The 17,227-nt window shown below is 34.0% G+C and overlaps 1 protein-coding gene across 1 annotated transcript; it reads right to left on the minus strand.

Annotated features, from left to right (window-relative positions):
• Positions 1-370: 370 nt before the first annotated feature.
• LOC149544313 (antimicrobial ginkbilobin-2-like protein) lies at positions 371-1,283 on the minus strand. Its single transcript, XM_089795952.1, has 3 exons — positions 722-1,283; positions 536-617; positions 371-425 (listed from the first exon to the last, which is right to left on the minus strand). Exons 1-3 carry the CDS (start codon positions 1,281-1,283, stop codon positions 371-373), a joined length of 699 nt encoding a protein of 232 aa, XP_089652078.1.
• Positions 1,284-17,227: the final 15,944 nt, after the last annotated feature.

Below are 17,227 nucleotides of genomic sequence, written 5' to 3' on the forward strand. Positions count from 1 at the left end.
AGTTGGGCAGTGAGCTATTATGCGGAGAGAACCTACATTCTCATTATTCAATAGATTTTCCATCCTGGATATTCCTCTCCAGCTTGAAAATATTATATCGAGATCTCCACAATGATCATCATTGATCATGTTTTCTTTTTCCCGAAAAAAGGAGATGATAGATCAAATGGGAAAAATCCAATTGTTCAGATTAAAATTAGATTATTTGCTTATATTGAGTGAACCCACCAGCCGTTGCCTTTGCAGAGCTTGGATTTGTTGTTTAACGGTCAATGCCTCATCCACGTTGCCCACACGAACTAAACCGTATATCTCTCACAAATGGCACTGCATGTTAGGTATACCTGCAAGAATACTATTATTGAGCAACCTAAGAAGCTGCAGTGGCATACAATACAATAGTTATGCGAAAACTGTAATGATAGCTACAAGCAAATGGGACTTAAAAATAAATTTGCAAATATTCCCACATAATCTTTATACCATGAGGTGGCGACAAATACATAGAGAGAGGAGGAGATGGAAGCCAAGAAACCTGAACTGTACCCAAGAAAGTGAGGAAAACGAAGAAGATGAAGAGGAATGCACAAGTCCTCGGTATATTTTCGAAGATTTGCCTGCAATATAGATTCTTTCCAATGTAAACATATTAAAGAGAATATTAAAATTCAATATTTATGAAAGATGAAATAGAGGCATATATTCTTTGATTGGATCTGACCTTTTTTGGGCGGTGGGGAAATTGTTGCAGTTGGTGGGGAAATTGTTGCAGACGGTGGTGAAGCGTCTGTAGTGTCAAAAAATGGGCTTGTCTCAAATCTTAGCGTGCAGCTTGCTAATAGAATATCAGCTCCTTGTTTCACAGAACCCTCCACTTGGCTCCGTGCATTACCCAAGCATGTTGTACAATCCTCGCTGGATAAATATCTCCAACATTGAGCAAGGCCGTAGACATACTTGGATGTGGAATAGCTAGCCGATCCAATAGCGTATCGCTTATCTGCAGATTGGGCCGCAATTTTAGACAGATTGGCGAGAAGAGTGGAAGTAGTGGCGTTGAATTCAACCATATTGTTGCTTGAGACATTATTGATGTTAAAGAGGGGTAGATATAGTTGGGAATCTAATGTTGAAATGAAATTAATGTTGTCATAGCCGAGAAAGCATTCATCCATGAACACCCGACCACCTATGTTGTTGCCGCAACGTTCCTGAAGAGAAATATACGCTTGTTGTCCACAGTCTGAGCATTTTGATGTTGAAACGTTGCCAATACACTGCATGAGGCCATAGACCCTGTTGGGAGGCTGACCAGCTGTTGAATCTACTCTCACGTCCAACTGTTTCCACCCAACTTGAGTTCTTTGATTTGCTGCGGCAATGGCGGAGAGAAAAGGAAGAGAAGAAGAAGGTGGTGAGATATTTGGTTTATGTGGAGAGAAAAATGTGAGGAAAACAACTGAGCAGCAGCATGCATCTTCTGTGAAAACTACTGTGGAGGAGCCCAAACGTTCAAGTGAAACTGGAGAGAAGGATTTTATGATAAATGAAGCAGAGCAGAAGGATCATTGTCTGCCTAGGAAGAAGAATGATCAACATGATAAAGAAGAACGCACAAGTTCTCCAAACAGAAAAGCAATGCAAAGATTGGAAAGTTTACATTCCTCCTTTCGTTCTTCATTCGATGAGTATTGTAAAAGTATGCAAGAGAAATTGGCTAAAACCGTACGAAAATATAGGGAGGTCTCGGAGAAGAGAAACAAGTTGGAGGAGGAGATTAAGCTAACAAGAAATGAGCTCCATGATTTGCGTTCTGCAGAAAAAAAACGAAAATGGGATCAAGTTTGTGCAGGGCAACAAGCTCTAGAAGCTTCAAGAAAGAGGAAATATGGTTACAATATTAGTGAAGGGAAGAAGTGCTCTCTTTGTAAGGAAGCATGCACTCCATCTGGAGACCATACAATCTGGTAATCACTTTTACATGCAACCAAGAAAAACATACCCTTATTCCTTGTTATAATTAATTACCCTACTTATATAAAAAATATTTCTATATTGTTCATCTGCAGTGGCCATTTCTTTGGAAAGCCATGCATAACGCAATTGATTAAGAATAAGATAGATGAAAAATTTTCATCTAAGGTAAGTTTATTTTAACTCGGATTACTTTTTCATCTTTAATTGTTGAGATTCTTTTAATAACTTTTCTTGCCTTACTTAATATTATTCTGATTGCAGTGTCCGAAATGCTCGAGAAAGGCATTGTTAAAAGATATAAGAGATCATAACATAACTGACATGCATGATGCCGAAGATGAGTATGAAACGGTAGACTAGACACGATAGCTAGGTGAGTATTAGGACATTATCTGTTGCGGACTGGATTTTCTTAGTTTGGTTTGTTCTTTTCATTTATTCATACAAGTTGTGATATTAATAACATTATAAATTAAAACTTGTAGCTACTAAAATTGCAGCGGACTCATCATCATTCTTTTATATTGACAGGTCGAATGAGATTTGTCAAACGGATTACATCGTGGTCTACATTATATATCAGATTATCTGATTACATCGGATTAAATTTAGTTCTAGATTTGAATATATGAATAGTTGTTGAATTTGAATAATTATTTCTCATTTGTGAAGTAAATTGTAGCATTATAGCCAGATGGACAAAATTGATTTGTTTGAATGTTTGTTGATTCTGTGATTAATCCCAATTTTCCAATATAGAATCAAGTTTCGTTTCTTGATTTTTCTTTCCATTGCTGAGACAACCCCATGTGCATCAATCCAAGAGTAGCATTGTAGCCTTACTGTAGTTTGGGTTCCAAAATTGACATTTCTAGGTAGAGCATTTTAAAATACTCTGTTTAAGGATTTTTATTCTTCTTTATAAGGAAAAGTAAATATTTTATTTGTGTTTTGTCATTTCATATGCAGTAAGACTAGGCATCCTTCAATGTCATTTCATTTTTTTATGTTCGAGCTTTTAGCATTGATTTTGTGGGCAGTATTTTACAGTTATGGTGTAATTTAGATATTATTCTTTACTCCAAAAATCATTAATAAAACTCATAACTCGGAACGCCTGTAGCGTATCTGCTTCTCTGAAATTGATTTCTAGTGATTTCCAGTCTTCAATGTCATTGAAATATCTATATTTAATCAATATCTTTTTTGTTTTTTTTTTTTTCAAAATGCGCCTAGTAAACTTTTTAACGTGACTGGTAGCGCTGGCGCGACACGCCCACCGGTACCACCAACGCTTTGACTTGTAGCTATGAACCAGTGAGGCCACAAACGGGGGACCTCATCCCGATGAGATTTGAACCTGGATGGCAAGGATAACAACGTAACAACTTAACCATCACAACATGCCACTATTGGCTTAAGGTTTGTGGTAAACCTAGTGTGACTCGAACCGGAGTTGATGCGTAGCATCGGGATCATTAGCCTCACGACTCACCTTCACACCAACTCGGCTACTCACTCACCCTTAAAAGGGTTTGTGGTAAACCTAGTGTGACTCGAACCGGAGTTGATGCGTAGCACTGAGATCATTAGCCTAACACTACGCCTCACGACTCGCCTTCACACCAACTCGGCTACTCACTCACCCTTATCTTTAATCAATATCTAATTCATATGAATAAATATAAATTTTTATAATGTCAATTCCATTTGAAAACAATGATGAAAACTACCTATGTAAAACAAGAATCACAAGTTAAGAATTTTGTATTATACATCATGTTCAAATATAAATTTTAATCTTCACAATAAGAATGCAATAACCGTTTATACTAAAACCTATAAATATCTCCATCTTAAAATTTATTAAAAATCATGAAATATCACCTTTCTATGAACTAAGCAAGAGGTCTTAGGAGTGTAGTAGCAATCAAATGCCTGTAAAACTTCAGAACAAAAAAGTTACCTAGAAAATTCTGTATTTGGAGCAGCCTTGCAAATTAGATATAGACTAGCACCCTGCGCAATAAGAATAAATATATAGGGCTTATACTCTCCATGGTTAGAGAAATGCAAGATCTCCATAGAATATAAAGTATGTGGCATTGCCTTGAGTGAGTCATCTTTGTAATAATAAGTGTCAAGTAACAGCTAGTATTTATCGAATAGTTTTGAATTATATCGTTGATAATATTTAGTTTTTAAATGATAAAAGAATGTTATTTTATTAAGAATTTTAGATTAATAATAGTATAAATAATTGAAATATTTTATATAATTATTTTATTATTATTTACATAGATTTTTATCATATATCAATCAAAGTTTTGAGTTTAGTATTTTATATATATATAACCAAAATAGATAACTTGTAAGTGATTGAAAAAATAATTACACAATCATAATGAATGCATCATACCCCTTTGATGGAATTAACTTTTGTTTAAAATTTATTGTAAAATAATTAAATAAAATAATTAAATTCTATATTATACAATAATATTTATATATGTTCTATTTTAGCCTTATATTTAATAAATATACTATATAGAATTCATATAACTTGAACTATCTTATATATTTGTAATTGTAATCTCACATAAATTTTCAGTGTCTTGAGTTTTTGAAATAATTGTAATTACAATATTAAAATTAAATATTTTTGGCTGCAACATTAATGGATTTATAATTCATGAAACATTAAATATTTCTTATAATTTAGTTATTTTGCATGAATCATTAGTTTATCATTAATACAACAAAATTGTAGATGCTCTGAATTGTTGGATAGCTATTATTTTTGACCCAAAAATAGTAGTAGTATTTATGAGTAGCTTGGATAGCTATTTGTCCTTATCTAATAATAGTAGCATTAGTTATGGGTAGTTTGGACAGCTATTTCTCCACTTGCAGAGAATTAGTAAATGGTTGTTATGCAAGGATAATTATTTACTAATTTAAGTGATTTCCTTTTTGGGCACCTTGCAACCAATTCTTTTATTAGCTATTGAGTTGTCATAATCTCAATTGTTGGTTTGATTTAATCTCGGCCATTGGTTTTCCAACATAGAAGTATAAAAAGGGGTCATTAGATCATTTGTAAAGACAAATTTTTGGAGAAGCATTTGCAGTGATAGCAAATTGTCTTGCAATGTTAGCAAGGGTGCAATGTTAGTCAGGGGGAGAAATTAGGAGGTTATTGAAGTTCTTCCTGTGAGAGGCAAGGAATATTGTATCTCTTGATTTGCTAAATTTTAATATAATTCCTCATCTGTAGAACTAGTTTTCCCTTGAGGGCTTTTCTAGGGTCAGTTTGTCTAAAAATATTGTATTCATTGTATTGTGAATTTCTTTCCATAGTTTTATTTGTGAAGTTGCAATTGTGTTATTTTTTTATATTAGTTGGGAATTTATTTCTAGTAGTTTAATAATCATATATGATAGGAGATTAATAATCAATGAATGCAATAGTGTTAATTTTCACATGGTATCAGAGCATTGTTGAGGGTAGAAATATTTTTGCCTTAGGAAAGAAATTCTAATCTCTTTAGATTTATTATTACTTTAATCCCTTGAGATGGCTTTAGCAAATTTGAGAGATTAGGACAGAGTGGATGGTGCCTTGAATTTTGGTGTTTGGAAGGCCAAAATTTCTTTATTGCTAGAAGAAAATGTTATCAAGGATTATACTACCAGTGTTGTAGCTATACCAATAGATACAAAAAAAAACTTGCAACATATAAGTGTAGGATTTGAGAAAATAAGCCAATCAAATCCACAAAGCCTTTGAATCCCTGCATGCAAAAACCTGTCACAAAAGAGAAAGATGAGAAGAGGCAAGGATTTTGCTAAAAAATGGAGACAGAAGAAAAGTTTCTCTCAAATGTGAAAAATGCATAAGAGATAATGAGAAAAGTATAAGGCTCAACCTTATAAAGGTGAGATAGAAACCCTAAATGAAAAAGCTAGGTTGCACTTTATTAATTAATAATTAATTAATAATGCACCTAAGTGAAGCTTAAGTAACTAGAGTAATATAAACTTATATAATTAAATTTATATGATTTAATTAATAAGCATAAATGAAAAAATAATCTAATACACCCCCTTAAGTTGAAAGTAGGGAGTAATCTTACATAGCAAAGGAAAGCTATGAAAGTAAAAACAAGGGGGTCTCGGCAACAAAGCCTAATCAAGCACCCAGTACAAGGAAATATCTATAAACCATAGCAAAGGAGAAAACCTAGTGGGAAAGAAATCCTCTCTAAAAAAAGATGTAAAAGAAAGCAAAGAAAAAAAAAATGACTTCAAGAGACTCTCTCAAAGTCATAAGTACAATGCATGCTACCAACCCCCCCATGAGAGAGGGTCGAGGCTCTAGAGCCCCCTTAGAATGAAAGAACCCCTAGATCAATGAATAGACCACTGTGACTCCAATGCAGAGGAGTGAAAGTCAATGGACATTGTAGAGGAAACCTCAAAAGCTAAGGTGTCAATGGAAGTCTGAGTTGATGCTCAAAGGATTAGACACAAGGATCTTGAAAGGGAATCCCCAATGTAAGTGGTATGATAGGTGTGCTAACACTGTCATCAAAGAGGGGATAAATGTCCTCTATAGAATCCTCAACAACTACACCTAGTGGCTCGATGAATGGAGCTAGAGGATCAGGTAATGGTGAAGAAGAACTCTGCTGAACTGAAAAGAGCTCAAGAGGAGGTGGCAAGGCAGTCACAACGCTAGTCTCAAGAACCATACAGAGGTTCAAGAAACCTGACTGTACCACATGATGCTCTCTTAAAGGAGGAGAGTCATACTCTGGAAAAGGTGGACCAAAGTGTGAAAAGGAGTAGAGATGAGTGGAAAGATCAACTATCCCTATAGCAACAATACATCTTGTCATACAATCACAGATGAAAACTAAATCTGGAGTGAACTCAACTATCTTCCCGGACCCACTATGAGATATCTGATAAACTGAGAGAAGGTTTGCAGACAGAGATGGGACATACAACACATCATTGAATGTGAAATCCTCAATGCATATAGTGCCTTTCCCATAGACTGTCATAATAGTGTTATTCCCAATGATAATATGAAGAATAGGAGAAGCCTCAAAAGAAGAGAAAATCTCTCAAGAAGATGCCACATGGTGGGAAACACCTGAATCTAGTATCCAAGGGACCTGTGAAGGGGATGTGAAAGAAGCCCATAATGCATGACCCTTTCTAAGATCCTATCTAGCTATAGGATTGATAGAAGAAGACTGATAAGCAGACCCCTGTGAGCTAGAAGAGGATGGAGAGGAAACATTGCTCTTTTGAAGAAGAGCTTGCAAATCTGCTATCTCTTTCTCATAACCATCAAACTTCTTCTAATAGAAAAGTGACTCATCATGTGTTCCCTTTTAAAAATAGGAACATGTAGGTCTCTCAGTCTTTTGTTTCTCCTTCTTAGAAGAAGATGGTGGGCTAGTAGAGTGCTGAGAAGAGGAAATTGATATCTGCTTTGGCTTCTGTGTGCTCTAAGGTGGCTTGGCAAGCAATGCCTATAGCTGTGAACCTGTAAGAAAATCCATCTAAGTGAGCTTTGATTGCTCACGAGTCAACCAATGACAAAATGTCTCGAAAGAGGGCATAATATGTCGTGCACCTCGAGCATCCATAGTGGAGTAGAAGGCAGAAGTAAAAATTTGATAAGGTCCTCGAAGCTTGGATAGTATCAGGAAGATACACTCATCATTAGATTTTGTCTTTCCAGCAGCTTGTAACATAGATCAAAGAGACTTGAATTTCATCAAGAAATCCTCAATGTTAGTGAAGGATTCACGAATCAAGGAGGTAAACTCTGTATCCATTTGTAGAATCTTGAATTGATTCATTGTTCCAAATAAGATTGAAAACTTGTCCCATATAGCCCTGGGTGTATTCAAACCATCCAAGTGAAATAGTAACCCATTTGAAATATTCATTGCAATGAGGCCCATTGCCTCATCCATCTTATTGCGCTGCATAAGAAGCTCATAAGGCCTCTATAGAACTAGTTGAGCCACATCGAGACATGACCATAACCTCTTTGCCATAGTCAATCTAGTCATCTATCCTTTCCAAGTATGGTAGTTGTAAGGTGTAAGGTAGGTGACATAAGAGCCTGCCATTGAGAGAATAAGATGGAAATAAAAGGGTCGATTCTGAGTAAAAGACAGAAAGGAAAAAGACCCCCCCTACAATGTAATAAATTGATCCCCGACTTACAAACAGATTGCGTAAATGAGATAAGAGAAAAAAAGCTTAATATATGAATCAAAAATACCTAGTACCATATACTAGTGAAGAAACTTAGAACTAGGAAAGAGCTAGAAAGGAGCTTATCTGCACTTTTTTTGGATTGAAAAACAAAGCTATAATGAAGAAGTTATGCCCCTCAAAAGATAGAAGTCATCAACAGACTTCAAACACAAAAATAGGAATCAATCTGGAAAAAAATTCCAAAAATTCCTTCTCCATCATCACCATCTTGGAATCAGCTTTTCGACGCTTTTTTTAGATTTGAAAAAGACCCCCGTATGCGAGAGTTATCGCAAAAAAATGACAGGGCCCTCGAAAGCTTGAAAAAAATTATTATTATTATTTTTTTTATTGTTTAATTTTTTAATTTTTAATAAAAAATCACCTTGTAACACGTGCAGAGGTTGTATGACCCTGCTGGGTAAAATTTTTTTTCCTCCTGAATGAACTTTGTCCAAATCAGACAAATTTTATATGGAAAGAGGGGTTTTGACACCTTTTGGATCCATTCATGACATCGGTTTGGCCTTAACCTACTCTGAAAATTAGTGACCCCCCTATTTTCTCAAAAAGTACTTGAAAAATTCTAGATCTATTCTACCAAACCCTTGTTCTTTTTCTTCTCCAAATAACGAACAAGCTACAACAGATCTGTCTTTGATACCATGTAGGATTTGAGCCAATAAGCCAATCAAATCCACAAAGCCTTCAAATCCCTGCATGCAAAAACCTATCATAGAAGAGAAAGACAAGAAGAGGCAAGGGTTTTGCTAAAAAATGGAGACAGAAGAAAAGTTGCTCTCAAATGTGAAAAATGCATAAGAGATAATGAAAAAAGTACAAGGCTCAACCTTATAAAGGAGAGATAGAAACCCTAAACAAAAAAGCTAGGTTGCATATTATTAATTAATAATGCACCTAAATGAAGCTTAAGTAAGTAGAGTAATATAAACTTATATAATTAAATTGATATGATTTAATTAATAAGCATAAATGAAAAAATACTCTAATAATAAGAAGGATGATGTCAAGGTGAGGAGGATTATCATTGATGATGTCAAGGATCATATTGTTCCGCATATATCAAAGCTAGATATGGTGAATAAGATGTGGGATGCTATTCTAAATCTATACCGGAATGCCACCACCAATAGGAAGATGATTCTAAGAGAAGCTAAAGAATACATGGATGAACTAGGGAGAAGATGTTACAAGTTATCTCACCAAGCTTGGACTTGTCAAGGATGAGTTAGTAGCTATTGGAGATAGTCCCAATGATGATGAGCTAGTGAGAATAACACTAAATGGGTTTACTAAACAATGGAGTGTTTTTGTTCAAATTGTCAATGGATGAGATAACTTATTGAATTGGGATTGACTATGGACTGATTTCAGTTAGGAAGAGTTTAGACTAAGTCTTGTCAATGGGGCTGAAAAGAGTCAAAAAAATGAGGTGGAACAGGAGAATGTTGCCCTAGTAGGGAAAGGAAAAGAAAAGAAGGGATCTAGCAATGGATCAAATTCACAAAGTGAGAAGAAGAAGAAGGACCTTTCTAAGGTCAAGTGCTTTGGATGTCATGAGTTTGGCCACTAGTTCAATGATTGCCTAGAGAAGAAGAGGGGTAAGAAGTAGGTGGCAACTTTAGAAAGTGCAAAAGAACTCTCAAGTAGAATGAAAGATGAGTTTGCACTCATAGCTTGTATGGTTAGGTCAACCTCATAGTGTGCTTGTTATATAGATAGTGGGGCATCATTTCATATGATAGGAGTTAGAGAGTACTTCTCCAGTTATAAGGAGGAGGACATCAACATCCAGATATCTATGGGAAATTTTTCCAATCTCAACCCATTTGAGAAAGGGACTATTTAGTTTTAGAGGGAGCATGGAGAGATAATTCCACTTCATGATATGTTCCATGTGCTAGGCTTAGGTATAAATTTTATTTTTGTATCTATTCTTCAGGATAGGGAGCATAATGTTGTCTTTAGAGGGACAAATGTGTTGATTAACCACAAGGATTATAAATCACCCAAAACTATTGGAGTTAGGAGTGGTCACCTTTATAGGTTGTAGTTTGATACTTCTTAGGCACTCATGAGCAACAATAATCCTAGAGATCTTGGAGAGCTATGTTATAGGAGGATGGGCCATATTCATCATGGAACACGTAAAATTTCTTAGTGAGATGATGAAAGGTGTACCAAAAATGAGCATAAAGGATGATAATGTATGTAAGGGATGTTTGTTGGAGAAGTTTGCAAAAGCATATTTTCCAAGGAGTAACACAAGATTTAAGGGTGTTCTTGATCTAGTACATTAATATGTTTGTGGACTAATGTCAATGAAATCTCTTAGAGGATATGAGTACTACGTTACTTTTATTGATGATTTCTCCAAGAAGATCTGGATATACTTGTTGAAGACCAAAGATGAGGTTTTTGGTCAATTCTAAGAGTTTAAGTCTCTTGTGGAGAATTCAACAAGAAGGGAGATAAAGGTTCTTTGGCCAGACAATGGAGGTGAGTATAAAGGGAATGTCTTCCAAGAGTTATGTACCAGAGAAGGAATCAAGAGAGAATAGACTATTTCTTACAATCCACAATAGAATGAAGTTGTTGAGAGGAACAACCATTCTATATTAGAGGCAGCAAGGGCTATGCTACATGATTAGGCTATGCCTCATTACTTATGGGTAGAGGCGGGTAGTATAGGAGGCTACATTCATAATAGAGTTCCACACAAGGTGCTAGGGAAGATGACACTAGAGGAGGCTTTTATAGGAAAGAAGCCAAATGTTGGTTACTTTAGGATACTTGGTAGTTTGGCATATTGCCATATTCTAGGAGATACGTGTATGAAGTTAGAACAGACTACAAAGGGGGGTAACTTTTTTGGGTATAGTGAGACCTCAAAGGCATATAAGATCTTCGTTCTAGAGACTAAAAGAATTATTGTTAGACATGATGTCAAGTTCATGGAGGACAAGGCATTTATGAGATCTTGAGATTTGCCTATAGATGATCAAAATGAGTAGCTAGTAGAAGCTCCAAAGCCAAGCCAAGGACAACAAGGCTAAATTACAATTACTAGTACAACTGTAGGCTTTGGTAGTGAAGATTCACAGAGTATGGAGCAATAGGTGTAACAAGATATGAATCTAAAGGATTTAGAGGTTGACATTTCATCCTCTATAGTTGGCAGAAGGAACCACGAGGTTCCAAATACATAAAGGGATACTCAAGGGTTTGTGGGAGCTCTTAGGAAGAGTACTAGACAATAGAGACAACCAACTAAGTTCAATTACTATGTGGCATTTTTTAGTCAGTTGGTAGATAGTGAGCCTTCTAACTATCAGGAGGCTATAGAACATCAAGTATGGCGAGATGCTATGGTTGAGGATTATTCCTCAATAGTGTAGAATGATGTGTGGGAGGTAGTTCCTAGACCAATAGATAGAATATTAATTGGATGACATTAGATCTATAAGATAAAGTGTGGTGCAGATGGTAGCATTGAGAAATATAAGGCAAGGTTCATGGTCAAGGGGTTCTCTTAAAAGGAGGTAATAGACTACAAGGAGAAGTTTTCTCTAGTGGCTAGGTATACTTCTATAAGAGTTGTGATCTTGTTTGAAGCACAAGTGGGATTTCAAGACAACATTCCTCAATGTTGAGTTAAAAGAGGAGATATACATAGAGCAACTAGAAGGCTTTGTAGCACACAATAAAGGGACCCACGTATGTAGATTGAAGAAAGTACTGTATGGACTCAAGCAGGCTCCCAGAGTGTGGTATGAGCACATTGATACATACTTGCAAGGAATGGGCTTTTTGAAGAGTAAAGTAGATGCTAACCTCTACTACTTGGTGGTTGGCAATGAGATTCTCATTCTTGTTCTTTATATGGATGACTTGTTTCTTATAGGTTCACTAGGGCTCATAAAGGATTGCAAGAGAGACCTTGCTGAAGAGTTTGAGATGAAGAATTTGGGACTTATGTACTTATTTCTAGGCATGGAGGTGTGGTAGACTGATGGAGAGATTTTCCTTGGTCAAGGGAAATATTGCATTAAAATCTTGAAAAGATTCAGGATGGAGGATTGCAAAGCCATGTCTACATCCATGATCATAAATTGGAGGAAGTTAGATACATCTAAGGAGAAGGATATAGATCCCACCTTATATAGATAGTTGATTGGTTCACTTATGTATTTGGTCAACACTAGGCCAAAAATAGCATTTGCAGTAAACTCTCTTAGTTAGTTATGGTTGAACCAAAGAGAATGCATTGGACAATGACCAAGCATGTATTGCATTACTTTCATGGTACAATTTAGTATGGTATTAGATATTTCCAAGATGAAGGTATTAGGTTGATAGGCTACACAAATGTAGATTGGGTAGGAAGTACAATGGACAAAAGGAGCACTTCAAAGTGTTGTTTCAATTTGGGATCAACAGTTGTATCTTAGTTTAGTAGGAAAAAAAAGTTTGTGGCTCTGAGTTTAGTAGAAGAAGAATACATAGTAGCTAGCATGGTGACATGTGAAGCTATATGGCTTTGGAAGTTTTTAGTAGCCTTGTTTGGTTAGAAGGTTGAGACTGCTATGATACATTATGACAATCAAAGTTGCATGCAATTGTCTGAGAATCTAGTGTTTCATGATAGGTCTAAACATATAGATATGAGGTATTACTTCATCAAGGATTGTGTACAACAAGGTATTGTTCAACTACAATCAATACCTACAGAAGAGCAGGTAGCAAACATTCTAACAAAGGACTTGGGGAAGACCAAATTTATCTTTTTCAGAGATAAGATGGGTGTGTTATATAATAGCTTCCTCTCTAAGAGGGAGTGTTAATTATTGGTAGTTGGATAACTATTTTTTTTGGCCCAGATATAATAGTAGTATTTATGGGTAGCTTGGGCAACTATTCATCCTTATCTAAAAATAGTAGCATTAGTTATGGGTACTTTGGATAGAAGTTTGTCCACTTGCCAAGAATTAGTCAATGGTTGTTATGCAAGGATAATTATTTAATAATTTAATTGATTTCCTTTTTGGGAACCTTGTAACCAATTCTATTATTGGTTGTTGAGTTGTCTTAATCTCAGCTGTTGGTTTGATTTAATCTCAATCATTGGTTTTCCAATAGAGTAGTTAAAAAAGGGGTCATTTGGAAAGACAAGATTTTGGAGAAGCATTTGTAGTGATAGAAAACTATCTTATAGTGTTAGCAAGGGCACAATGTTAGCATGGGGATAACAGTGGGGAATATCAGTGGGAGAAATTATGAGGTTGTCAGAGTTCTGCTAGTGAGAGGTAAGGAATTTTGTATCTCTTGATTTGCTGAAGTTTAATATAATTCCTCATCTATAGAACTAGTTTTCCCTTAGGGAATTTTCTAGGGACAATTTGTCCAAAAATATTCTGTTCATTGTATCATGATTTTCTTTCCATATTTTTATTTGTGAAGTTGCAGTTGTTTAATTTTTTGATATTAGTTGACAATTTATTTTCAATAGTTTAATAATCATATATGATAGGAGATTAATAATCAGTGACTACAATAGTGTTAATTTTTACATAAATACCCTAAAAATGTGTATTTATTTAACTATTAATATTTATTTCATTGGTGATGTGAAATATGATGCATAATAGTATAAATTTTTTACCTTAAAATCAGTGGGAATTTTACAAAAAGAACATGGCAAAATTTATGCTTAGTAAAATTGCTTCTAATTCATAGTCATGATATATAATGATTTTAGCAATATCTTTGTGATTCAAATTTTTTTAGAAGTTTTGATCATATCATATTTGTTCATATATGTTGTATAGAAGAATAAAATATGCTTTGTTGGCACATCAAACAACTTGTCTTAGGAAACAAGGAAAACATTTTTTTACTAATGTCAATGTCAACAAGAAAATTAGAATCAATATTTGATTAATGATCAAAATTATAAAATTGCAAGATTACAAAATTATAGTATTTAAAATAAAAAAAATACACATTCTAACTTTTAATCATAGTTAGTTCATGTAGATCAGAAAGTATCCATTTAATCATTCATTAAATACTAGGCTTCATGATTTCCCAAATCAGCTTATACTTACAAAATTAAAAAATTAAAAAATTACACATTCTAAATTTTAATCATTGTTAGTACATGTAGATCAAAAAGTATCCTTTTAATCATTCATTGAATACTAGGCTTCATGATTTCCCAAATTGGCTTATACTTTAGTAGTTGCCTCAATGATATCATAAATTCAACATCTTGGAAGGTAGATCATAAAAGTGACACTACAATGATGACCTAGAAGGAAACTCATGATCAGACGATCTTAGGTATGGAATCAATATGTGTAGTTCTAGATCCTTCACTCTAGGGGTATTTTATACCATTCTTGAAAATTGGTTTCCACATTCTTACCCTCCTATTTTAGCTATTTTACCAGGATAGCCTCTATAGTATGGACACTAAAATATACCTCTTTCATGCCTTTGAGAGAAAAATGATGGCATTTTGTGGCTTGGTAAAGCTAGAAAGATAGAATCGACTATTTTGACCAACTAACAATATGAGTATAGTGGTTGTTGGTAGGGTCTTGGGAGAAGGGGTATTCAACTATGAACACTCATGGTGAAGAAATAGAGACATATTAGGGCTTTGAATAGTATGTTTAGCTAGGGTAGGACTAGCCAAATGGAAAATAATTAGGTTAAGCCTCAATATATTTTACCCAAGTTGGCTAAAAGGATAGGAGGAAGAAAATTTCAATATTGATGACAAGCTTAAAATCCCCATGCTAAAGGCCTATATGGAATTTGATTTAGATAGCCCTAAACTCGTGAGAAGCACAAGATGCCCCTTCTTGGTAATTTGAGACAACATTCTCTTTTACAAAGAATAAATGGAGGCAAGTATACAATTCCTATTGCGGTGGAGAGCAATTGTCAAAGACCCAACAAGTGACTGGCTTTTGAACTACCTTCAAGCCTTTGATGCTTACATCCCTCCAAAGGTGAATTTCATTGACCTAGATGCTATCAAATTCTACCTCCCTAACTATGATAGGTCAAGCAGGGTGAGGAACACTTATGAATTTCCTTCAGGCTCTAGGGAAAAAAATCTTCAAGAAGCCATGGAGATAATTATGGTCTTTAACAGATAGAGCGAGGCTAATTAATAGAGCTGGTGGGTGTATTTGATATCTTTGCCTTGGTTCTCTTTTTCCTCTTTTGTCTATATAGTTTTGAAGTTGATAATAATGTAGTTTATCTAAGTTTTTCAAATTTTTATATTACTATTTCCATGTCAAAGTATGTATTAAATGTAGATTAGACATGGCTGCATTTTACCTCCGCAGCTCATACACTATATAAAGTCAAAATGTAGATATCAAGCTATGCCATACCTAAATAAATAGGATAGCTTTTTGAGTAACTTTGGACTAAAAGATTGTTAAAATATTCTTAAGGCCACATTAATATGAATACTATATTTATCTTATATTGCTTCAAATCTATTTTTATTTGGCTCGAATCTCAACCTGAAAATCTTTAGTAGGGAAATTTTATCATTTATTGAACTAATTTTTTTAAAAGTTTTGTCCTAGATTAAAGGTAATGATTCAACATGAGTGAACAAGATATTATAATAAATAAAGATTTCAAGTATTAAATTTCAAAGGTGGGAACATTAATTAAGTTATCAATAATATACCTTTTTAACTCGTCCCAACTCATACAATTAAATACTTACACTCAAATTAAATAGTGTATTTAATTAATTTAGTTAGATATTATAATATCATTAGTAATCAGTATCCTAGAAAAACAAGAAGTTGCCTAATTACAGACACTCATTTGTTAGATTACTAATCCTCAATAGACTGATTTGGTTCCTTTGCAAGTTAACCCTACTTTGGTGGTAATAATATGGTCCTTTTACAGGATTAACGACTAACATCATATGGTGGCTAGTTTGTGGTTTTTGCATGTATGCAGGGATTACAATCAAAGTTGGAGGCATTCTTCTTGATGCAGAACAAATGTAAACACTAGAACCTATCAAATATAAATACAAGCAAAATTTACAATACATATTTGATGATATTATTTTGGGGGTATGCCACTTTGTTTCACGTATAATAAAGGACTATAGTCCTGGGCTAGACTAGAGGTTTTCTTTCTTTGTTCTTTCCTTCTAGTGCCTACCGAAGTGGAGGGTTTTGTAATACTTATTATTTTATTAATATAATCTAAGGCTTCAACCATTTACTGATCAATTTTATTTTTTTAAAAATAAAATATATAACGAAATAAATTTAGAAAATATTAGAAAAAATGTTAAAAAAATATTAGACTAAGAAATTAGAAAACATTAGAAAAGAATTACAAAATATAACAAAAAAAATTACAAAATATCAATAAAAAAAATGTAGAATATTAGAAAAACATTGCTCGAAATATTAAAAAAATCTTAATCTACAATATTAGAAAAATAAATTAGTATATCATTATAAATTAAATTAGTTTAACATTAGAAAATATTAGAAAAATATTTAAAAATATTTAAATAAATATTATTCTAGAAATAAATTTAGAAAAATATTTAAAAATATTTAAATAAATTTTATTCTAGAAATAAATTTAGAAAAATATTTGAAAAAATGTTACAAAATATTAGGAAAACATCAGAAAAAACAAAAACACATTAGTCTAAAAAATTAGAAAATATTAGAACTCTACCTCCAACCCTAACCCTAATCCTAACCCTAACTCAAACTCTAATCTAACCCTAACTCACACTCAAACCCTAATTTCTAACCTGAACTCAAACTCTAATCCTAATGTAACCCTAACTAAAAATGCTAACCCTAACTGAAACCTTAATCTTACCCTAGAATCGTAACCCTAATCTAACCCTAGAACTGTAACTATTATC

Source organism: Cupressus sempervirens, chromosome 8 (genome assembly GCF_028749045.1).
Source record: "Cupressus sempervirens isolate cs-2001-9-10 chromosome 8, ASM2874904v1, whole genome shotgun sequence".
Classification (NCBI taxonomy): domain Eukaryota; kingdom Viridiplantae; phylum Streptophyta; class Pinopsida; order Cupressales; family Cupressaceae; genus Cupressus; species Cupressus sempervirens.